Here is a 24,339-nt window from a genome sequence, read left to right on the forward strand (position 1 = left end):
ACCAGCCTGCACAGGGATGAATTGGAACACTGACTGCGAGCCAGACCTAATCCAGACCTAATCTCCCAACATCAGCGCCCGACCTCTCAAATGCTTTTGTAGCTGAATGGAAACAAGTCCCTGTAGTAATGTTCCAACATCTAGTGGAAAGCCTTCCCTGAAGAGTGGAAGTTGTTACAGCAGCAAAGGGGGACCAACTCCATATTAATGCCCATGATTTTTGGAATGAGATGTTTGACGAGCAGGTGTCCACATACTTTTGGTCATGTAGTGAAGTTACACGCTATGGCTGTGGTAACCATTACAATACACCATATGTCTGGTGCCCATGTTATTGAGACAGAGTTATAATGCTAAACCTACAATCATAATGTATGAAAATTCTAACTCCAACCATCTCAACACTAAGGCAGTTCCCCCTGTCAGTACAGACAGTGCATGTTTTTCAATGCAATATCATTTCAAATAAATGTAATTCTCCTGTCTCTTTGACTCTCCTGTTCTTAGTTTAATGGAGGCAAAATACAAATTACAGACAAGTAGCAACAATAGCATCAGAATGTAGGGATGAGGTGGGGGTTCGGTATGTTTTCTGTAACTTCAACCCTGAACCCTAATACGTTAAATATTAATTGTCAACATTATACATTTTACAGTTGTTGCATTTTGTGAAAAGAAAAACAAAGGGATTAACTCAATTGTGATTCAATTCTAATGTTTATGACTAGGATGTCCCCAATGAAAGAGATTGGTTCTCTTAAAGAAATACATCTCTTCTCATCTGACCCAAGACAGTGGCCAGTACACTTCTGTAACAGGCTTATGTCAGTCTTATCACATGTTATGACAGTGTTTTGAAGCATTCTGACATCTGCTTAGTGCAAAGAGTCCCCGTCATTAAACCAGTAAATATGCAACCAGCTCCTTCAGTCTAGGACCTAGACCTTTCACTTACATCACTAATAGCATATTGAATTGATGCACAATGTTAAGAAAATCATAAATAGATCTGTCATGTACAGAATGGACAAGATCCTCCCGTTTGGAATAGACAACCATGACCAATTTCTATCTGAAACAATCAGAATGTGACCTATAGGATATTATATAACTAAGCACACAGATGAGGATAGGATATGATATAGAATTGGGCACATTGGGATAGGTTTGGGCACATATAGTTTACTGTGGCAGGAATGGGACACCCTGTGTAGGTTGATGAGGAGCCTTTTAATGATGACAATAGTAAGAGAGAAAAATCCTGGAGCACTCCCAATGTGCTGCTCCTGAGTTAGTGATCACAGAGGCAGAAAACCAAAAACACTGTCTGCTAGCCAGTCTGAGTATGTAGGTGCACTCATCTAGCCTGGATATCAGACAGTGATTTCTGCTTTAGACCAAATTTACATAAGAACAACGACAAAGGAGTTGGCTACAGCAGACAGCTAGACACCCAGGCTAGATGAGTCCACCTGCACACTGAACTGAGAATACAGACAGAGGGGGGTATTTTCATAAGGGAGAGGAGACAGGGATGCAACATGTCTTTGGAGGATCAGATTCAAACCAGGAGAAAAAAATAAGTCAACTCAAATTAAAACAAAATGTATTTATCTGTTCACCTTTACAGGATGATAAGCTTTGAAACTAGCTTGATATAGAAGAAATAAAACTATAGATTATAATATTACTCACCACCCAGCACACTAACAAGCCCTAAACTACACATATTATAGTTTAACATAAGCAAGAGGCAACAAGGACCTGGTTTGTTCCTTCCCCATCCCACCCCATGTCACTCCCTATTCCATCCAACACGTCCCAAGGTAGCCTTCCAACCTCCCAGCCCTGCCCTTCCCCACACAACTACTCAATCCAACACCTAGATCAGGACTGTCCAGTCTTATCTACAGAGGGCCAGTCGAATGGCTCCAGGCTTCTGTTTCAACCAAGCACTAACACACCTGATTCAACTAATAATAGTCTTCTATGAAGGCAGAAATCCAAACAGTGCTTGGAAGGAATGAAACCTGGCCATATACTGGCCCTCAGTGTGGATACGACTGGACACTGCTGACATCTAGATAGAAACCCATCCATCACATAAGAGGTGTCTTTTCTCTTTTTCTACAGCATATAAACTCAATGTCCTACACAACTTCACTTCTGTATCATGTCACAAGGTACCAAAGGATGCTTGGAGAATCACAAACACTTTCCTAAAACGGAGAGGAGGAGAAAGCGGATGAAGAGGATAACTAGGAGGAAGAGGAGAGCTAAAGGAGTGACTGGTGCATGATTATGTGAGTTTGATTAGTGACAGACAGCTCCTGGAATGACAGTAGTTAGTCTCTGTTGTTCTTTCCTCCAGAGCGACAACAGTGTGTTGTTTCATGTTGTGTTGTGTGTTAGGGTTGTCACCGAGGATGACAAACTACTATGGCTCCAGTAGTCTGGTTCGCTTCCATTGGGGTCAGTTGGGTCTGAAAACATAAGATTGGTTCTCTCTCACACAGACACATCAGAGAACTCCTACCCTCCCTTTGTGAAAACAACAAGTAGCAAGCCTCTGAATGAGTCACTGAGCAGAGAGGAGAAAAAAGAAAGAGAAAATAAATGATGTTCAGTCCACCTTCAACACCCCTTTCAACTCTGGTGTGGTAAGGTGTCTCTTGGTTGGTGCGCTGGTGCTCCTGACTACAGGGTAAAAGGCTTGTTTACAGAACAGTTTCTATGACAAACAGGGTGTGGTGGTTGGATAGGATATACTGGCCTCTGGGGTGAGGCCTGACAGAGAGGTCAATGGCAGCCATATTGGATAGGTCTGGATGAAACCCACTAACTGATCCTTGGGAAGGAGTGATCATGTGGTGGTCCTGACGGTAGCTTCCAACCCCCAAAATGTAGAAAGTCAACAAGTGAAATTGCATCTCAAAGTGCGATTCCTTATTGTGGTAATGACTCCAGAAACAGTGGGCCGTGCACTAGAGCCAGAGAGCTTCTCTGAGAGCAAGGGGAGGGTAAAAAGCTGTGCCTGTCATAAAAGTGATTCACACACTTAATCAAATATAGAACAATTCTGAGAATTAAAAATCAAACTAGAGTGGGGGGTGGCCGGGTTACTGAGTATAAACATTCCATCCCTGTCTCCGTCATGACAATGACAGTCTGACACTCTTGTCTTCCCATGGTGCACTGCTCTCTGGTCTCAACCCATCAGTTCTATCAGGGTTGGGTCAAAGGTAACCTAATGTAGCAGGTGCCTGAGCTGAGTCCCCACATCCAATTTTAAGGGGAAACGGAAGTTATGTTGAAAATATTGTATCCCTGAAAAACTGAAAAATCCGCTTTCTGCCTACCCCACGGATAGTGGGTCAACGGTCGATGACAATACGACCCAGACCACAGCAGAGGGAATTTAGGATCCTGGGAATGCTGCACTCCTTTCTGGGTAAGAGGGGGTAATAATGTGGTTATGGTGGTGGTAGAGGGGGACTATGACAGAGTTATAAAGAATATCTAGACGAGGGTGACATTTTAACATTTCACACCGCCGCTTCTCATACATTTAATCTATAAAAATCCTTGGTTAGTAATAAAAAAATTGCCATGTTTATATGTATATAATAGTCTTTCTGCTCTTTAGGAAATTATAGTCTGTGTGTGTGAGGGGAGTGGGGGTTGTCTCCCCTTCACTACAACTCCATGTCCTGAGCCTCATCCTCGGAGAAGTCTGACATGGAACTCTCAGATGAGGAGTCGCCTCCCTCCTCCTGCTCCTTTAGAGCCTCCTCTGTCGCATACTTCTGGAGATACTCTGGAACAGAGAGAAGGAAGAGAGAGAGGGAGTCAGATGGGACATCAGGTGTGTGTGTGTGTGTGTGTGTCTCACCTTTGATCTTGTGTTTGTAGTCCTCTGGTCGGTGCAGGTACATGGCAGCAGCGTCTCCGTTGAGAGGATCGATGGGGTTGGGGTAGGCCAGCAGCTGGGGCAGGAACGCCTCGAAGATGTTGGTCAGGTCTGCAAGGGGAGGAGGGACGACCAGAGTTTTACATTATGGGGGTAGAGAGGTGATAAAGTGCACCCTACTCAAGGCAAACACTCAATGAGCTGTACTAGGACTATGGCAGTCGGTGATTGTCATGCAAAAATGCTAATGGTCTCACGGTAATTTACCGTGAATGAACTTAAACACATTTAGCATCTCCTGGCTTCCACACATAGCCTACAAGCCACTGATGCGGACCTTAAGAACATCTACATTTTAAAGTCTAAAACATCCATTTAATATAGCCTGTACCATTACAATAAACCCATTATTTATTTTAGACCGGTCTAAAGAAACATGATATGAAGAAAATGCAGCCAATTTCAGTATAACAGAACAGCACATTCTGAGATGTGCTTACGTTAGGCCCTGATCTGGCTATTTCAGCAGATAAGATTTGCTTAGAATTCCATGGCATTATTTTATAGTATGAAGAATGCAACTGCTGAATAAAATAGAAAGGATATTTTCCCCAAACGATTTCAGAGGGAGTGTGCACATGCGGCTATTCTGTGTTGAGCCGTTAACAAAGAAATAGATCCTCCTCTATATGCTTAATTTAGAGTTTATTTATGCAACTTTAGTTGTGATACAAAAGTTAGGCTATATGTTTAGATTTTTATTCATTCCAAGGCTGCATGATGCAACTCTAATGATGACTTGAAAAAAGTTGCATGAAAAGGCATGAGCTCTGCCCTGTTGCTTGCACAGGGTGTACACATTTCAGTCTCTCATTCACAATTTGACAAAAGCACTTGATAATATTCTCCCCTATCAGACTATTCTTAATTTAATCTGGTCAATTTTTCCATTATTAAAGTGGCTAGAGTTGAGTCAGTATGTTGGCAGCAGCCCCTCAATGTTAGTGATGGCTGTTTAACAGTCTGATGGTCTTGAGATAGAAGCTGTTTTTCAGTCTCTCGGTCCCAGCTTTGATGCACCTGTACTGACCTCACCTTCTGGATGATAGCGGGGTGAACAGGCAGTGGCTTGGGTGGTTGTTGTCCTTGATGATCTTTTTGGCCTTCCTGTGACATCGGGTGGTGTAGGTGTCCTGGAGGGCAGGTAGTTTGCCCCCGGTGATGCGTTGTGCAGACCTCACTACCCTCTAGAGAGCCTTACGGTTGTGGGCGGAGCAGTTGCCGTACCAGGTCGGTGATACAGCCCGACGGGATGCTCTCGATTGTGCATCTGTAAAAGTTTGTGAGTGTTTTTGGTGACAACCCAAATTTCTTCAGCCCCATGAGGTTGAAGAGGCGCTGCTGCACATTCTTCACCACACTGTCTGTGTGGGTGGACCATTTCAGTTTGTCTGTGATGTGTACGCCGAGGAACTTAAAACTTCCCAGCTTCTCCACTACTGTCCCGTCGATGTGGATAGGGGGCTGCTCCCTTTGCTGTTTCCCGAAGTCCACGATCATCTCCTTTGTTTTGTTGACATTGAGTGTGAGGTTATTTTCCTGACACCACACCCGAGGGCCCTCACCTCCTCCCTGTAGGCCATCTCGTTGTTGTTGGTAATCAAGCCTACAACTGTAGTGTCGTCTGCAAACTTGATGATTGAGTTGGAGGTGTGCATGGCCACGCAGTCATGGGTGAACAGGGAGTACAGGAGAGGGCTGAGAACGCACCCTTGTGGGGCCCCAGTGTTGAGGATCAGTGGTGTGTAGATGTTATTACCTACCCTCACCACCTGGGGGCGGCCCGTCAGGTAGTCCAGGACCCAGTTGCACAGGGCGGGGTCGAGACCCAGGGTCTCCCAGCTTAATGACGAGTTTGGAGGGCACTATGGGTGTTAAATACTGAGCTGTAGTCAATTTAACAGCATTCTTACATAGGTATTCCTCTTGTCCAGATGGGTTAGGGCAGTGTGCAGTGTGATTGCGTCGTCTGTGGACCTATTGGGGCGGTAAGCAAATTGGAGTGGGTCTAGGGTGGAGGTGATATGGTCTTTGACTAGTCTCTCAAAGCACTTCATGATGACGGAAGTGAGTGCTACGGCGCAATAGTCGTTTAGCTCAGTTACCTTAGCTTTCTTGGGAACAGGAACAATGGTGGCCCTCTTGAAGCATGTGGGTACAGCAGACTGGGATAAGGATTGATTGAATATGTCAGTAAACACACCAGCCAGCTGGTCTGCGCATGCTCCGAGGACACGGGTGGGGATGCCGTCTGAGCATGCAGCCTTGCGAGGGTTAACACGTTTAAATGTTTTACTCACGTCGGCTGCAGTGAAGGAGAGCCCACAGGTTTTGGTAGCTGGTCGTGTCAGTGGCACTGTATTGTCCTCAAAGCGAGCAAAATAGTTGTTTAATTTGTCTGGGAGCAAGACATCGTGGTCCTCCACGGGGCTGGTTTTCCTTTTGTAGTCCGTGATTGACTGTAGACCCTGCCACATACCTCTCGTGTCTGAGCCATTGAATTGCGACTCTACTTTGTCTCTATACAGACGCTTAGCTTGTTTGATTGCCTTGCAGAGGGAATAGCTACACTGTTTGTATTTGGTCATGTTTCCGGTCACCTTGCCCTGATTAAAAGCAGTGGATCGCGCTTTCAGTTTTGCGTGAATGCTGCCATCAATCCACAGTTTCTGGTTGGGGAATGTTTTAATAGACGCTGTGGGTACAACATCACCGATGCACTTGCGAATAAACTCGCTCACCTAATCAGCGTATTCATCAATGTTGTTGTTCGACGCTATGCGGAACATATCCCAGTCCACGTGATCGAAGCAATCTTGAAGCGTGGAATCAGATTTGGTTGGACCAGCATTGAACAGACCTGAGCACGTTTGCTTCCTGTTTTAGTGTCTGTCTATAGGCTATGAGCAACAAAATGGAGTCGTGGTCAGCTCCTCCGAAAGGGGGATGGGGGAGGGCATTATATGCATAGCGGAAGTTAGAATAACAATGATCCAGGGTTTTGCCAGCTCAGGTTGCGCAATCGATATGTTAATCAAATTTAGGGAGCCATGTTTTCAGATTAGCCTTGTTAAAATTCCCAGCTACAATAAATGCAGCCTCAGGATATGTGGTTTCCAGTTTACATAGAGTCAAATTAAGTTCTTTCAAGGCCGTGATGTGTCTGCTTGGGGGGGACATACACGACTGTGATTATGATCGAAGAGAATTCTCTTGGTAGATAAATGAGGTCGGCATTTAATTGTAAGGAATTCTAGGTCACGTGAACAAAAGTACTTGAGTTCCTGTATGTTGTTATGATCACACCACGTCTCGTTAATCATAAGGCATACACCCCCGCCCTTCTTCTTACCAGAGAGATATTTGTTTCTGTCGGCGTGATGCGTGAAGAAGCCGGGTGGCTGTACCAACTCTGATAACATATCTGGAGTGAGCCATGTTTCCATGAAACAAAGAAAGTTACAATCTCTGATGTCTCTCTGGAAGGCAACCCTTGCTCGGATTTTGTCTGCCTTGTTGTCAAGAGACTGGACATTGGCGTGTAGTATACTCTGGAGGGGTGAGTGACGTGCCCGTCTACGGAGCCTGACCAGAAGACCGCTCCGTCTGCGGCGCCGTTGTTTTGGGTCGCCGGCTGGGATCCGATCCATTGTCCTGGGTGGTGGACCAAACAGAGGATCTGCTTCGGGATAGTCGTATTCCTGGTCGTAATGCTGGTGAGTTGACGTTGCGCTTATATCCAATAGTTCCTCCTGACTGTATGTAATAAACCCTAAGATTTCCTGGGGTAACAGTGTAAGAAATAACACATAAAAAAAACAAAATAATGCATAGTTTCCTAGGAACTCAAAGTGAGGCTACCATCTCTGTCGGCGCCGCTGCTCTGAAGCAGGAAAATCGGGCCACAACTCAAACCACAAAGGGTGCTCTGTTCCGATCATGTTGAAACCTATTGACCCTGCTTAAAAGACAAACATACTATTCCCCGTCTGGTATGTCCCACTGACAGTCTTCATAATTGTTGAAACAGAGTACACATTACCGCAGAAAGGTCAATTGTTAGTACAGGTTTTAATGATAGGAACGGACTTCTCTTTGGCAATTAGGGCTGACCCCAATTAGTCGACTAGTTGATTGTTTGGTGGATAGGCTGTTGGTCGACCAAGATTATTATTTTTAATTTTTTGGGAGTTGAGCAGTAGCATATACAGTACCACTCAAAAGTTTGGACACCTACTCATTCAGGGGTTTTTCTTTATTTTTACAATTTTCTAGAATATTAGTGAAGACATCACAACTATGAAATGACACATATGGAATCATGTAGTAACCAAAATGTTAAACAAATCAAAATATAGTTTATATTTGAAATTCTTCAATGTAGCCAACATTTGCCTTGATGAAAGCTTTGCACACTCTTGAGCTGTGGAGCTTCTCAAAGTAATGTTTTCTTCACCTCAAACAGCAAACAAAGTCTGTTTTTGCATCCATTGAAAATGACAGTTCCGCAATATATTTGAAAATAAATTCCATCCCTCTCCCTTTTGATAACCACTCGGCGTGGTAAATGACATGCTCTGATCCAGTGGGAAAGTCATAAAATAGGCCTACCTGTGTCTGTCCTAAACTCACAGTAGTGGGAAACTGAGAGCCCAGATTTTTTTTATAGAACGATTCAAGCTTGCTAGCACAAGTTAATAGTTTATACAATGTTTCAGGTTCATTGCAGATAGGCCATGCGTAGCCAATGTGATTTCTAGGATATTTATTTTCATCAAATATTTTCTACCTGCAGGCTGCAATATTTATTTGTCGGCTTTATTTCCACATAGTTGGCAATGGCAATAGAAGTTACTTTTTAGGATTGCATTTTAATTTAGATTTGGACAGAATTTTGATTACCCACATTACAATCCTTTTGAAATGCGAAGATGTTATTATAAATGACATGAAACAAATGTGCATATGAAAACCAAAACTGACACACATAGATAGAAATGGTGAGATAAATTGGCATTCCACATGAGAAAGGTTGCAGACTCCTCGTGTAGCCTATTACCAGCAACTTCAGGAGAGTAACGGAAGAATCTGTGAAAGCCAGAAGGAGGAGGATGGTCGTGTCAGGTTAAGTATTATATTTTTTCTGGATATCTTGATCTCTGGCTCCTCTTTGAGTCATTTGTGTCTTATTTTGTCACACAGTGTTCTTAGACAAGCATCAGACAAGCTAAATGCATATAGTTGATTTTATTCAAACACATACGGTGTGTCTATATATGGAAAGATATACGTTTAAAAATGTTGACCCTTCAATTGGTGGAAAGAACAGATGACTTTCAGTTGACCAAGATTTTTGACAATAATGCTCATTTGGGAGCTACTTAAGTTTATACAGACATTCTATATCTGTTTTTTTCAGTCTGTCCCTCTTATATCAGCGTGTCACAGTTGCTCCTTACAGTCAACAGTCCAGATTTGATGAGAGAAAAGGTATGTACCCATGTCATGGAAAAAAACATTCAGTAGGTTTCAAACATTGTCAAACTGAGGTGGTACCATGTCCATTATATATCCAAGTAGACATTTTGGAACTGTTACTCACCATACAGGGCTGTCCATGTCTGGTTGATGACATCTAGACACACTGTACCTGACCTGAAGGAGAGGGGAGATGAGAGAGAAAGAATAAAATGATCAAAATTGTGAGAATAATTTTGTGATATAGCCTGTACGTCAAACAAACATCAAACAAACATCATGGATAATTGATAATATTGTCCAGGCCTATACATCAACATGCATTAATAGCTAACTACTAAAACGAACTTACGCTTCATCAATATTGGGATGAAAGATTTTATTCATGAATCCTGCGAGGAGAACAATAACAGTCAGTCTGCATAGAAAACCTGTGGCTTGAAAAGGTGTTAGTGTCATTTCCATAATGCTTTCACCAGTTGTGTTTCTAATTGTATATTACATAGAGTGTTGTGACCGATGCATTGATACACTGTACCTATAGATGGAGACTTGAAGGGGTATTTGTCAGGTAGGTCTACTCGTACCTTCCATACACCTCCTTCATACGGTGCTAAAAACAACATTTGATTAGAAACACACACACCTGCACATACAACCGCATGTTCACACACTGGGAGGAAGACATACAGATCTGGCATTGACACAATTAGCCAGTGAGGATGTTTATGAAAACACTTACTTACCATATTAGTGGCCTTGTGTCCACCCTGAGATTTGAAGGTTGTGAGTTCAATCCCTAGCTGAGTCATTCATTTTATTTAACCTTTATTTAACTAGGCAAGTCAGTTAAGAACACATTTTTATTTACAATGACGGCCTACCAGGGAACAGTGCCTTGTTCAGGGGAAGAACGACAGATTCGTACCTCGTCAGCTCAGGATTCTATCCAGCAACCTTTCGGTTACTGGCTCAATGCTCTAACCACTAGGCTACCTACTGCCCCGGGATACTGAAGACTATAAAAAAATGGGACCTGATGCATCTCTGCTTGGCCCTCAGCATTATGGGGGTATTGCCCTGCGATAGATCCGGTCCAGGGGGTGTACTTGTACATTAAGCTGCCTCGTGCTACAGAAACAGGAGACTCCTGCCCTATGAGCCGTTCTGGCTCAAGGCTACTTACTTCCTTGTGGGCCGTAGAACTTGACCACAAATTCGTTGAGTCCACTGAGGATGGTGACCTCATGCTTGCTCTCGATGCTGAGCATTTGTTAAGGAAAAGACACGACTGAAAATGAACTAACAATGAGAGGGAAACAGTACAAACAAATATTGAAATGTCTGTAAACAAGCAAATTAAATGAGCTACAAATAAGTTACAATTTGTTGGGAGAAATGGTACTAGTCCAAAGTAGTGCACTAAATAGTGTGACAGTGGTCTGTGTGAGTGAGTGAGTGAGTGAGTGAGTGAGTGAGTGAGTGAGTGAGTGAGTGAGAGAGAGAGAGAAAGAAGGGCCATCTACGCCATCAAAAGGAACACAACATTTGACATCCCAATTAAGATCTGGCAAAAAATATACTCCAATCAGTTATAGAACCCATTGCCCTCTATAGCTGTGAGGTCTGTGGTCCACTCACCAACCAAGAATTCACAAAATGGGACAAATACCCAATTGAGACTCTACATGCAGAATTCTGCAAAAATATTCTGAGTACAACACAAAACCCCAAATAAGGCATGCAGAGCAGAATTAGGACTATACTCACTAATGATCAAAATCCAGAAGTGACGTTAAATTCCACGACCACCTAAAGGAAAGTGATGCCCAAACCTTCCATCAAAAAGCCCTAACCTGCAAGATGAACCTAGAGAAGAGTCCCCTCAGCCAGTTGGTTATGGGGCTCTTTCCACAAACAGACCCCCGGACAGCAACACAATTTAGACCCAACCAAATTATTTATATATATATATATATATATATATATATATATATATATATATATATGAGAACTACTTGACACATTGGAAAGAATCAAGCAAAAAACAGAGCAAACTGGAATGCTATCTGTCCCTAAACAGAGAGTACACAGTGGCAGAACACCTGAATAATAGCGATGATATTGAGCGAGGTCGCCATAGGCAGACCTGGCTCTCAAGAGTAGACAGAATATGTGGCCACTGCCCACAAAATGAGGTGGAAACCAAGCTGCACTTTCTAACCTCCTGCCAAATGTACAACCATATAAGAGACACATATCCCTCAAATTACACAAACCCCAAAGAATTCAAACAAATCACATTGACAAACTCCTGTAGGTTAGGCGAAATACTGCAGTGTGCAATCCCAGCAGCAAAATGCGTGACCTGCTGTCAGAAGAAAAGGTCAACCAGTGGATCAGAAACACCAAATATAAATATAACCGAACCAGAACTAACACCCACAACAACCTCAGACTCTACCCAGAACTAACTGCAGGTATAAGCTTCTCTTCTGGGGAGAATAGGAACCAAAACAATAAGAAATGACCAGTGTCCCATCAACTAGGGCTCTGGGAGACCAGGTTCTGGACTGATGAGGATCCCTGTCCTGATGCTACATGCTGAGCATCAATCACTGGGATTCTGGGGTTTGAGTTAGCCTCTCTAGCCTTATGGATGGAATGACCTTTCACATTCTGACACCTGTGTCCTGGTATCGTTTAGACCAATGAATTGTTACAGCTCAGTTGGCCAATGTTCTAGTTCACCAGGGTTAAGAGACGGCTCAGGGAGGGAAAATTATGGGAAAGAAGAAAAGAAAGAAAGAGAAATAGGAAAACTGAGAATTTGAAAGAGGAGGAGCTGGAGAGGAGGAAGAGCGTTTGACATACAGCAGCAGCTGAACCTCAGAGAGAGAAAGATAGAGAGACGATCAGGGTAGAAAGGTTTCCCTTCAGCATCAGAGACATGGCTGACACATGGTTGTGTGTGTGTGTGTGTGTGTGTGTGTAGCATCCACTGTTGTCCAGTGTGACTCCACAGTACAGTATGATCCAGATATTTCCATGTGAAGAAATCTGTCATTCAGACCAAGGGGACTGGAAACAACATGAGAGGGTTCTTCCACTGCCCACCGGTGGTGGTTGGGAGGGAGGTGCTACTGTAGGGAGGATGTGTCATGATTACAGGATGTGTTGGTGACCGAGCAGGAGAATCCAGGGACATGTTGAGTGTGTGACATGAATCCAGACCTTAGTGTGTCTGTTACTCTCACCTGACACACCACACCACACACACACACACCAGTAGCAACAGCTATTCCATGTTTCATCATCCTGTCACTTCCTTCCCAATGAAAAACACGACACGATCTCCTAAACTTCCCTTCTCAATAAGGCAGTCATAGAGCCTATTCCAGCTCACTAGAAGGCAAAAATGCTAGCTTGTTGTGTACTGTATATGGGTTGATGTATTTTACCTCATGTGCATTACACTCCTCGTGGGGATCTCAAGTCTAATCCAGCTCAAACAGGCTGAAAAGCAAGTTGAAGCAGGAAAGGATTCATCCAACATTCACCTCAGCTGCCGCTCACACCTGTACTTCTACAGTGGCAAGACAAAGTGTGTGAACCCTTAGGAATTACCTGGATTTCTGCCTAAATTGGTCATTAAATTTGATCTTCATCTAAGTCACAACAATAGACAAACATAGTGTGCTTAAACTAAAAACACACAAATTATTGTATTTCTATTGTCTATATTGAATACATAATTTAAACATTCACATTGTAGGTTGCAAAAAGTATGTGAACCCCTAGGCTAATAACTTCTCTTAAAGCTAATTGGAGTCAAGAGTCAGATAACCGGGAGTCCAATTAACAAGACGAGATTGGAGATGTTGATTAGAGCTGCCTTTCCCTATAAAAAAAACTCACAAAAGTTGAATTTGCTATTCACAAGAAGCATTGCCTGATGTGAACCATGCCTTGAACAGAAAAGATCTCAGAAGACCTACGATTAAGAATGATTGACTTGCATAAAGCTGGAAAGGGTTAAAAAAGTATCTCTAAAAGCCTTGACATTCATCAGTCCACGGTAAGACAAATTGTCTATAAATGGAGAAAGTTCAGCACTGTTGCTACTCTCCCTAGGAGTGGCCATCCTGCAAAGATGACTGCAAGAGCACAGTGCAGAATGCTCAATGAGGTTAAGAAGAATCCTTGAGTGTCACCTACAGACTTGCAGAAATCTCTGGAACATGCTAGCATCTCTAATGAGTCTACGATACGTAAAACACTAAACAAGAATGGTGTTCATGGGAGGACACCACGGAAGAAGCCACTGCTGTCCAAAAAAAACATGCTGCACAAGTTTACAAAAGTCTACCTGAATGTTCCACAGCGCTACTGGCAAAATATTATAATATAATATAATAGATGAAACTACAGTTGAGTTGTTTGGAAGGAGAACACATCACTCTTTGTGGAGAAAGAAAGGTACAGCACACCAACATCAAAACCTCATGCCAACTGTAAAGTATGGTGGAGGGAGCATCTTGGTTTGGGGGCTGCTTTGCTGCCTCAAGGCCTGTACAGCTTGCTCTCGTTGACGGAAAAAGGAAATCAAGTTTATCAAGACATATTGCAGGAGAATGTAAGGCTATCTGTCTGCCAAATGAAGCTCAACAGAAGTTGGGTGATGCAACAGGACAACAACCCAAAACACAGAAGTAAATCAACAACAGAATGGCTTCAACAGAAGAAAATACGCCTTCTGGAGTGGCCCAGTCAGAGTCCTGACCTCAACCCGATTGAGATGCTGTGGCATGACCTCAAGAGAGCAGTTCACACCAGAAATCCCAAGAATATTGCTGAACTGAAACAGTTTTGTAAAGAGGAATGGTCCAAAATTACTACTGACCGCTGTGCAGGTCTGAGCCGCAACGACAGAAAACATTTGGTTGAGGTTATTGCTGCCAAAGGAGGGTCAACCAATTATTAAATCCAAGGGTTCACATACTTTTCCCACCCTGCACTGTGAATGTTTACACTGTGTGTTCAATAAGGACATGAAAACTGATAATTATTTGTGTGTTATTAGTATAAGTAGACTGTGTTTGTCTGTTGTTGTGACCTAGATGAAGATCTGAAGATCAGCTAAAATGTTATGACCAATTTATGCAGAAATCCAGGTATTTCCAAAGGGTTCACATACTTTTTCTCACCACTGTATATATAAACCTGATAGCTAACTGCCACAGACCTTCTACTGACCTCACTGTTATGGTAATCAGATGCAAACATGAACCCTGAGCCATACTCAGACCTGGAATAACCTGTCTGTTAAACACAGACTCCACCTACAACCAGAGCAGAGGGCCTGGTGAAATACGTTTACCAAAATGGTGTCTTTTCATGTCAATCAGGAGGACCCACAGTTGGGTTTTACCTAGCCTATCTTGAGTTGCAGCTAGACTAACACTTAGGTTGTGGTTGCATATCTGTGGGTCTAAAGGAAATGTTTATTTTATTGTGTTTAGGAAATACTAACCTAGAGGATAGGGCAGATGCCACTGATTAGTTGAATCAGGTGGTGTGTTAGTGTTGGGCTGAAACAAAAGCCTGCACACCCTGAGGTCTCTAGAAGCCAGGTTAAAGACCAATGGCCTAGAATAAAGGACTGTGACCTACAACAGACAGGACCTAGAAATAAGTCTGGTTACAATGATGCAGTTTGGAACGGTGCATCTCGGTCTTGTCTTTCCACAGGGGGTTGCCCTAATAGACCTAGGGTCCAACCTGTTGTGCACACAACACAGGAAGATGCTGAGAGGATGGCTCATAATAAAAGTCCAAAACAGAACAAATGGAATGGCATCAAACACCTGGAAACAATGTGTTTGATATTTGATACCATTCCACTAATTCTGCTCGAGCCATTTCCATGAGCCCAGCATCCACAATTAAGGTGCCACCAGTCTCCTGTGGTGCACCCACAGACATAAGCAAACACTGAAAGAACCAGAAGGTGCAAAGGAAGAGACTAGGGCCTGACAAACACAGTCATGTGCTGTGTTCTACATTGAGCACACTCTACATTCACAGGTCTTCTGCTGCCTGGAATAAACACCAGCCAGTCCTCACACTGGGTGGCTGATATCATGGACATGCCACATTTCTCCACTAGTGCTGGGTTAAAAACACTCCATTTACTGTGTGCAGGCTTTTCTACCAGGCTAATCAGATAAGAGAGCTGAGGGCTCAGAGACTAACATACAAGTCCTAATGGCTGAGTAAAGGCAACAGACAATGCTGGTTTGGCAAAAAGAAAGGAAGGATTTACCGCAATACCCAGACCCCACCTGCTGCTAAGCTTCAGGGACACCCACAAGTGCATAAACATGCATGAAGACACACAAAAACACAGAAACCACTAAATATCCAAATGGCAAAAAACAAACATGCTCAAATATCAAGATGAGAGTAATATCTCCCTTTCCAACAGTCAAAAGTGCTGTGTGTGTGAACCTGCTCCCAGGCATCACAGCGATGGCAGCAAGCTCAGCTCAGGGAGCCCCAGCTGCCTGTTAGATCAGCCAGTCTCCTGCATCTCCAGACAGACCCCTCAGACAGACCCCTGCCCCACTCAATAGGCCACTGCTCATTTAGTTGATAGAACCCAAATCCATCCTTTATTTATCCAACCGATCCATTTGAGATGATTGTCTTGAGAGAACTGCCTGGGAAGGCAGCTAATTACTCATGATATCCATGCATTGATTTCAAACCAGACAGTATACAGTGCATTCGGAAAGTATTCCGACCGCTTCACTTTTTCCACATATTGTTATGTTACAGCCGTATTATAAAATTCAATAAATGTTTTTTTCCCCTCATCAATCTACACACAATAACAAAGATGACAAAGAAAAAACAGATTATCATTTATAAAACATAAATATCACATTTACATAAGTATTCAGACCCTTTACTTAGTACTTTGTTGAAGCTCATTTGGTAGGGATTACAGCCTCGAGTCTTCTTGGTTATGACGCTACAAGCTTGGCACAACTGTATTTGGGGAGTTTCTCCCATTGTTCTCCGCAGATCCTCTCAAGCTCTGTCAGGTTGGATGGGGAGCGTCACTGCACAGCTATTTTCAGGTCTCTCCAGAGATGTTCGATTGGGTTCAAGTCCGGGCTCTGGCTGGGCCACTCAAGGACATTCACACTCGGGTGTGAATACTTACAGTACCATCAAATGTTTGGACACACCTACTCATTACAGAGTTTTTCTTTATTTTTTACTATTTTCTACATTGTAGAATAATAATGAAAACATAAACTATGAAATAACAAATATGGAATCATATAGTAACCAAAAAATATATTTGAGATTCTTCAAAGTAGCCACCCTTTGCCTTGATGACAGCTTTGATTCAGACCCTTTGCTATGAGACTCGAAATTATAGTCAGGTGCATCCTGTTTCCATTAATCATCCTTGAGCCGTTTCTACACCTTGATTGGAGTCCACCTGTTGTAAATTCAATTGATTGGACATGATTTGGAAAGGCCCACACCTGTCTATATAAGGTCCCACAGTTTACAGTGCCTGTCAGAGCAAAAACCAAGCCATGAGGTTGAAGGAATTTCCATAGAGCTCTGAGACAGGATTGTGTCGAGGCACAGATCTGGGGAAGGGTACCAAACTCTTTCTGCAGCATTGAAGGTCCCCAAGAACACAGTGGCTTCCATCAATCTTGAATGGAAGAAGTTTGGAACCACCAAGACTCTTCCTAGAGCTGGTCGCCCGGTCAAACTGAGCAATCAGGGGAGAAGGGTCTAGGTCAGGGAGGTGTCCTAGAACCTGATGGTCACACTGACAGAGCTCCAGAGTTCCTCTGTGGAGATGGAAGAACCTTCCAAAAGGAGAACCATCTCTGCAGCACGCCACCAATCAGGCCTTTATGGTAGAGTGGCCAAACAGAAGCCCCTCCTCAGTAAAAGACACGTGACAGCCCGCCTGGAGTTTGCCAAAAGGCACCTGAAGGACTCTCAGACCATGAGAAACAAGATTGAACTAATTTGCCTGAATGCCAAGCGTCACATATGGAGGAAACCTGGCACCAGAAAATGTGTAAGAATTGAAGGTGCCAACAAATGTGATAGTCATCATAAGAATGTTTTACCATCATATACAGCGGTTGCTCCACTAAAGTTTTTGCGATTATGCTGCGGTACTTAAGAGGTCATTTGTGGTTCACCATTTCATTGCTCCAGACCAGCGCAAGGGGGAGATGGATCCAAAAGCATAATCAGTGCTCTTACCGTGTCTCTAACTGACAATGAATGGGTGACATAAACCTAAATAGAAACTGATAATAGTGCACAACTATAATAAAAGTTTTTTATTATTTTAATGTTAGGATTATTTTGCTCTTACTGTAGTACTGTAGCCCACTCCCGACCGGTTACTAGTACAGTGCCTGAGTGGCGCAATGGTCTAAGACACTGCATAGCAGTACAAGCTGTGTTGCTACAGATGCTGGTTCAATACCTGTGCCGGCCTCAACTGGGAGACCCATGAGATGACTGTAGGTTTTTGGTTTCTCTCCCTCTAAAAACAGAAAGAAATAATTATAGGTAACAAACTGGCTTTATTTATAAATTAGTAATAATGTCTCACCCCATGTTCAGGAATGGCCTTGTTCTCGCTCATTTTACGTTATTTGAAAACAAAATCTCCAAAATACTGTTATTTTTTAAACAAAGCGATTATTATTATTATTATTAATTTATAATTATATAAAAGCCCCTTGGATATTCTCAGATATATTATTAACCCTGTTAGTAGCAGGACAATATATTTTGGTCATGGCTCCCGAGTGGCGCACAATGGGATTGCCTTGCAGTTCTCCAGCTGTATCTACTGAAAGCTCGCGAAGCTCAATGCACAGAGGGCAGGGGGCACGGGATGGGCCATAGAGCCGCACACAGAAGTTAGCCCATGGGGAACAGAGGAGGGAGGGAGTTTGACCCCCACCCCGCCACACTGGGTAGCACAGAGCAACACTAAGGGGCATTGCACTAATAATGGCGCTGACTAAGGAAACGTTCCCGCTGTTGTAGCAGGTAGCTGGATAATAGACTTGCCTACATGGAGGGTAGGGGGAGAATTATATCGTAGCACCGTTTTAGCAATGTTTCACGCTGCTCTGACACAAGCATGGACACTCGTCTTGATAAATCAATGACATTTATATTTTGACTGAATCTCCATTTGGGTATTGGTTAGACTAAAAGTATGGTGTAGAAATGTCTAGGCAAGTCAGTTAAGAACAAATTCTTATTTAAAAAGGACAGCCTACTCCTTCCTCCCTGTTGGGGAATTGAACCCCGGTCTCCCGTGTACGACACAGGGATTCTTTAGCTAAATAGCCCAGTACTGTGTAGCCTATTCCCAACCGTCACTTTGTACAGCGCCATATTTTCCATTCCATTCCTAACAGAAACCCAGAGGGTTTTTCGTTTAACTTGGAATATAAATACCATAATATTAATCAAATGAATCCCAAACTCTAAAAGTAATTGGAAAGGTAGATACAAATTATTTGTAACATTGTGGTTACAATAAAGAATGTAAACAAGATTTAAACAAGATGCTGTGCTTTTATTTACAGTAGTGATGGACATCTGGTTGCATTTTGCAAATAGGTTTTCAAACACTTGTCGCCCAATTATCAGGACAATAGACTCTTGATAGCCCGGCTAATTTTGGTGTGAACATCACCCTACCTGCAATGTATTCCATGCTTAAGTACTCTGAAGTGTTACATTTCTAACTCAAAACAGTGGTACAGTATTTCTTCATCAACATCTATGTTTTCGTTAATAAAATAACTAGAGAAAAGACACTCAAAATGCAGCTGGTTATTTAAACTACATTTTAGTTGCAGTTCCACCCTGCTCCACGACCACGGTTAAAACCTTGCTGAGATGATCAATGTATTTTTTTTGTAGTATCGTCTCGAATGCCTCAAACGTTTGGACACACCTACTCATTCCAGAGTTTTTCCTTTTCATTTGACTATTTTCTACATTGTAGAATTATAGTTATGACTTCCCAACTATGAAATAACACATGGAATCAGTTTTAAAAACTTCTTAAGGATATGTGTCTTATATCGGCTGAAAGCTTAAATTGAAAGCTTATATCGGCTGAATGCAGTTATATTAACAAGAATTTAAGCTTTGTCCAATTTACAATAGCTATTACTGCGAAAAAAATGACATGCTATTGTACAAGGATATCTCCTAACAACAAAACACTATTTAAAGCGATAGGTTAGACAAATTCACCTCTGAAGTTGAAATGTGTACTTACATTCTGAAATCTTGCTCTGATTTATCATCCAAAGGGTCCCAGAGATAACATGAAGTGTTGTTTTGTTAGATAAAATCCTTTTTCATATCCTAAAAAGATCCCTATAGCATGCACTATCGATTTTGTATTTCCAATCGTTCAATTTCCAAAGAAAGAAATCTGTGAAAATCTCACCATAAACGTCGTTTGAACGAGTCAAACCACGTTCATATCTATTCCTCAGAGATCCTAGAAGGTAACAAGACTTCACTATATCATTAAGGGTGTAGTATATCCTATAGGATACCATATTTGGTCAGAGAGGGCCGCCTTCATGGCACGCCGGTAAACAAATGTATCTTTGTCAAATAAGCACCAATTGGGGTCAAACAAAGCTAGCTAGATAGCCAATGAGCTGGGCTTTACGGGAGTATCGGAAACCATGTATATGTCATAAAATGTAGCTACTAACCTTGTACGACCGCATGCCTTTTCATTTTGGACAAAAATTATAAGAATATTCAGAGTTATGAAGTTATGAAAACGGGTTGTTTGCAAATGTTGAATTTATAATATGGCTACTAATACTTGGAAAGCTAAATCAAAGTCCAAGTATACAGATTTGATGATATTCTTGCAGAAAAATGGAATATGAATGTGAATGTCTCCTTCACGATTTGCCCAAATGTACCTGGGGACTTCACACTAAAATTATTGTAGGTCAGTCATTCTTCAAGTTATCCATCTGAAACTTTGCACATACACTGCTGCCATCTTGTTGACACTATCGGAATTACAACCAGAGTGATGGCTAGCACTATGAACTTTCTCTTGCATTTCAAAGACGGTGGTAAAAAAAGACTGGTTGGTTTTTTCTTTGTATTTTCTTCTACCAGATCTATTGTTATATTCTCCTACATTCAATATATCCTTTCAAATGGTACCAAGAATATGCATAACCTTGCTTCAGGGCCTGAGCTACAGGCAGTTAGATTTGGGTATGTCATATAGGCGAACATAAAAAATAAAAAAAAAGGGTGCTATCCCTAAGACATTTTAAGAACAAATTCTTATTTACAATGACAGCCTACTCCTTTCCTCCCCATTGGGGAATTTAACCCCAGTCTCCCACGTGCCCGCGCACGACACAGGGATTCTTTTGCTAAATAGCCAGCACTGTAGCCTACTCCCGACCATCACGTTGTACAGCACCATATTTTCCGCTCCATCCTAACGGAAACCCAGAGGGTTTTTCATTTTTCTTGGAGTAGAAACACCATAATAATCAAATAAATTAAGCAACATTTCTTAAAATCTGTCCCATATACTATGATCTTACAAAAAAAGGTTTTCAATTCTCTAGTACAGCCACTATTGAAGGCTATCAAATGCTTCTCAAAGATGCCCTCTGGTGGTCAAACTAGCATTAATGGTACCAGTGGTTGGCACTTAAATAACGTGCCATAAAATTCTGCAGCACAGCTTACACTGCAACTTTTAAAGGATGAACCACTGTACAAGACAATCTGCTCTTACCTCGACGGGGACCCATCAACTTCCCTCTTTTCTGCTTCGGCCCACCACCTAAGTGGAAGAGAGGACAGTAGCAGGTAGCTATGATTTGTGACTACTAGGATTTCCCATTATAGCCAATTCAATTGCAGCCATTCTGTTACTGATTTTCAGTGAGTTTTAATCACTTAATAATTCATAAACAAACTTATCAGTAAAAACAACTAATTGGTAGGTAAACCTTTACTTGTTACCTCTGAAGTTTTATTATATTCCCTCCTCATAAGGGAGAGAAATTAAAGTATCTTAAATATATGTGGGGTTTTGGTAACAGAATGACAATATTTCTTAAATTTACAGAAGGCAAATAATTTTTACAAAACTAAATATAAGTATTGATATTAGTTGGCAGGGGTCTTTACTTCAACATTATTGTGTTTTGATGTATTCTTAATACCGTAATAGACTTTTTCTGGTAGATGTTTTCTTAGACCACTTTTCCATCTGTTTGACCAGAAATCAAAGCCTTTGCTTATTCCTAATTTGTGGGATGGAAAATGGTAGCCTCCATTTCTCTAAAATAAGACTCTTAGCTTTGATTTGGCACCCAATTTGACATGCTTCTATGAATTTATTTTTACATTGAAATGCTCCTATTCTGACATATAGAGCGATCATGAATCAGAAAACTCTCTCTCACACACACACATCATGAGATTAGGACACTATATTTTTTTAAACACCAACCGTCTGTAACAACAAAATCGAATGGTTTCTCCAAAAATGGCCTATAGTGTCAAATATTACTCAAATATTTAACAGCATGCATTTTATACCAAAATAAAACATATTTTCAAATTAGACAGGGCCATTCTGCAGATTATATACAGAGACAAATAGACACAATGATTCATTTCCACTGGATTGATTTCATATCGCAGGTGAGCCCCTCTTTAAGACCGATAGGCCTCGCTACTAACTAGTACATTCGGTCAATTCCCAGCCCCCCATCCTGTGCAAGCAGGGTTTGTTGTCACTCGATCAGCTGCTTATCTAGTCCCGCCCCCTACCAGTTTCCGGGTAGTAACAGGTTGACCAATCGAGGAGCTGGCTCAGGCTGCAGGAGCACAAAAACAAAACAATTCAACTCATGCCGTCTGAACCTTTCAGGCAAACTTAAATAACTAGACGTGAGATAAAATATAATGTCTACATTCTGATACCTCGGTGTAAAAGGTTACAATACACGTTTTTAAGAACTAGTGTTAATGAGAGCTTAGATTATAGTAGTAATTCAATTACCACTACATCACAGCTTTGTTAGGGAGGAAAACACAAATGCAAAAATATAACAATAACTAGTTAGGAACTACAATATTTACTACTTTAAGATGGGAATACATGTTTACCACAAACATTTCCCCATTGTTTCATATATTTTCCCAGTGACTCACGGGTGGAAAACAGAAGTAGGCCTGTCTGTAGCGAACTGGCAAACTTGACACATGTAAACGACTCGTAAACAAGACTACGTTAGCTACGCGTGCAATGTCAATACTGATTCGATTATACATTGATCAGCTAACGTTACAATGACGGGACTGTCAACCGAAATGACTTTACAAAATCGATATATCTTAGCTAAATACCCAGACATAAAGCCAAGAAAACATTATTAGATTGTAAAGAAAGACCATTACATTTGGACGGATGACGGATCATAGCTCGCAGAAAATGGTGCTCAACAAGGCCAGCGTCGTTTAGTTTTTTTCTAGCCATCGTCGTTTGAAGGATAAAGCTATGTTAATTGTGCATAAAATAAATTATTAATGGTAGAAAACAATCAAGAGCGGTTTTGATTAGAGCTTCACTATTAAGCAAGCCAAAATTACATTGTTTGATAACTGCCCAAATGTCATCCAATAGGCCTACTGGCACCTGTAATTTTCTGATCTGAGCAAACATGCAAAAATGTTTGATCACACATCTAGCAAATATTACTGTTGGGTAAAATATTTTACCTATATCTGGCAACAATGTAACGTTAACCTTACAAACTGAAACGAATCGTGTGATGTCTGATCAAAACAAAAACAGAATCTGCTTTTCTTGTCAGAAAATCTTACAACCATCAGCAGTTACTGTTCACTTACACAACACGTCAGTTGTCTTTTATCAATAAACAATCAATGCTAGAGACCTGTCACTAACTAGTTAAAATACGACAAAGATTTTTCGCCTGTCTGTTGTTTATGTTCAGAAAAGGATACAGTTTTACCACGTCGGTATCCATTCGCCTCTTGCCTGGACTTGGCGACGACATTGTTGTATTCCTTTGAGAAGTGTCAACGTAATAACGTTAAATCCGATGCTAGCTCAATACTTCAAATATACCGTATCCCTTTCACGTTTGTCCATCGATCTAAATCTGCACTTTCTCTCAACAGTAGCTAACGTATGTCGCTCTCTCTACCTAGTTCGTTTCTGTCCTGTCCTGAAGCTTTGGGCGCGTTTGAGCAGATTACTTTTGTTACGCCTTTCAAAGTGTGTTGCATTATGGTGATATAAATTATCTGACTTGTGCCTGTGTGTGGACTGCATGAACAGAAATCATGTGATCACAGTACACTACGTTTTGCAGTCAGAGAGAAAGAGGCAGAACGGCAGGTGGGCCTGGTGGGTAGGAGTGTTGGGCCAGGAACTGAAAGATGGCTGGATTGAATCCCCAAATTGACAAGGTAAACATGTGTCATACTTCCCCTGCACAAGGCAATTAACCCACTGTTCCCCCTGGCGCCAATTGGTTGATTAAGGCAGGCCTCCCTGCCTTGTTTAAATGGTAAGGCAAAAGCAACCAACTGTAGGCAAAAGTTGGGGGAAGTGCATTTGGGAAAGCCGAAATTCAGACACTGATGTGGTTTTCCAACAGCAAGAATCAGTGCACATGGCAGTGTTGCCATTGTTTATAAAAGTTGTTCTTTATAATGAAATAAACATGTCTCAAACCCCCATATCACACACTCAAGCTGAAAAT

At 41.9% G+C, this 24,339-nt stretch overlaps 1 protein-coding gene across 2 annotated transcripts; it reads right to left on the bottom strand.

Annotated features, from left to right (window-relative positions):
• Nucleotides 1-485: 485 nt before the first annotated feature.
• Nucleotides 486-24,027, bottom strand: LOC109866909 (ubiquitin-conjugating enzyme E2 H). Of its 2 annotated transcripts, XM_020455809.2 has the most exons (7): nucleotides 23,576-24,027; nucleotides 10,635-10,711; nucleotides 9,987-10,061; nucleotides 9,801-9,840; nucleotides 9,573-9,625; nucleotides 3,893-4,021; nucleotides 486-3,817 (listed from the first exon to the last, which is right to left on the bottom strand). In XM_020455809.2, the coding sequence occupies exons 1-7, from the start codon at nucleotides 23,626-23,628 to the stop codon at nucleotides 3,696-3,698; spliced, it is 549 nt and encodes a 182-aa protein (XP_020311398.1). In that variant the 5' UTR covers nucleotides 23,629-24,027; the 3' UTR covers nucleotides 486-3,695. The 2 variants fall into 2 exon arrangements, with proteins under 2 accessions (XP_020311398.1, XP_031657286.1); XM_031801426.1 differs by having other exon boundaries at nucleotides 9,987-10,711; nucleotides 23,576-23,928.
• Nucleotides 24,028-24,339: the final 312 nt, after the last annotated feature.

This window comes from Oncorhynchus kisutch, linkage group LG22, assembly GCF_002021735.2.
Source record: "Oncorhynchus kisutch isolate 150728-3 linkage group LG22, Okis_V2, whole genome shotgun sequence".
NCBI lineage: Eukaryota > Metazoa > Chordata > Actinopteri > Salmoniformes > Salmonidae > Oncorhynchus > Oncorhynchus kisutch.

Bases quoted from the DNA above. Each gene is read 5' to 3' on its own strand.
- LOC109866909 (XM_031801426.1), bottom strand. From the start codon at position 10,260: ATGACTCAGCTAGGGATTGAACTCACAACCTTCAAATCTCAGGGTGGA. The intron at 4,022-9,572 runs GTGAGTAACAGT...CTCCCCTTGCAG, and splicing joins GACATGGACAGCCCTGTATG to ACCTGACCAACATCTTCGAG. The intron at 3,818-3,892 runs GTGAGACACACA...TCTCTGTTCCAG, and splicing joins CTACAAACACAAGATCAAAG to AGTATCTCCAGAAGTATGCG.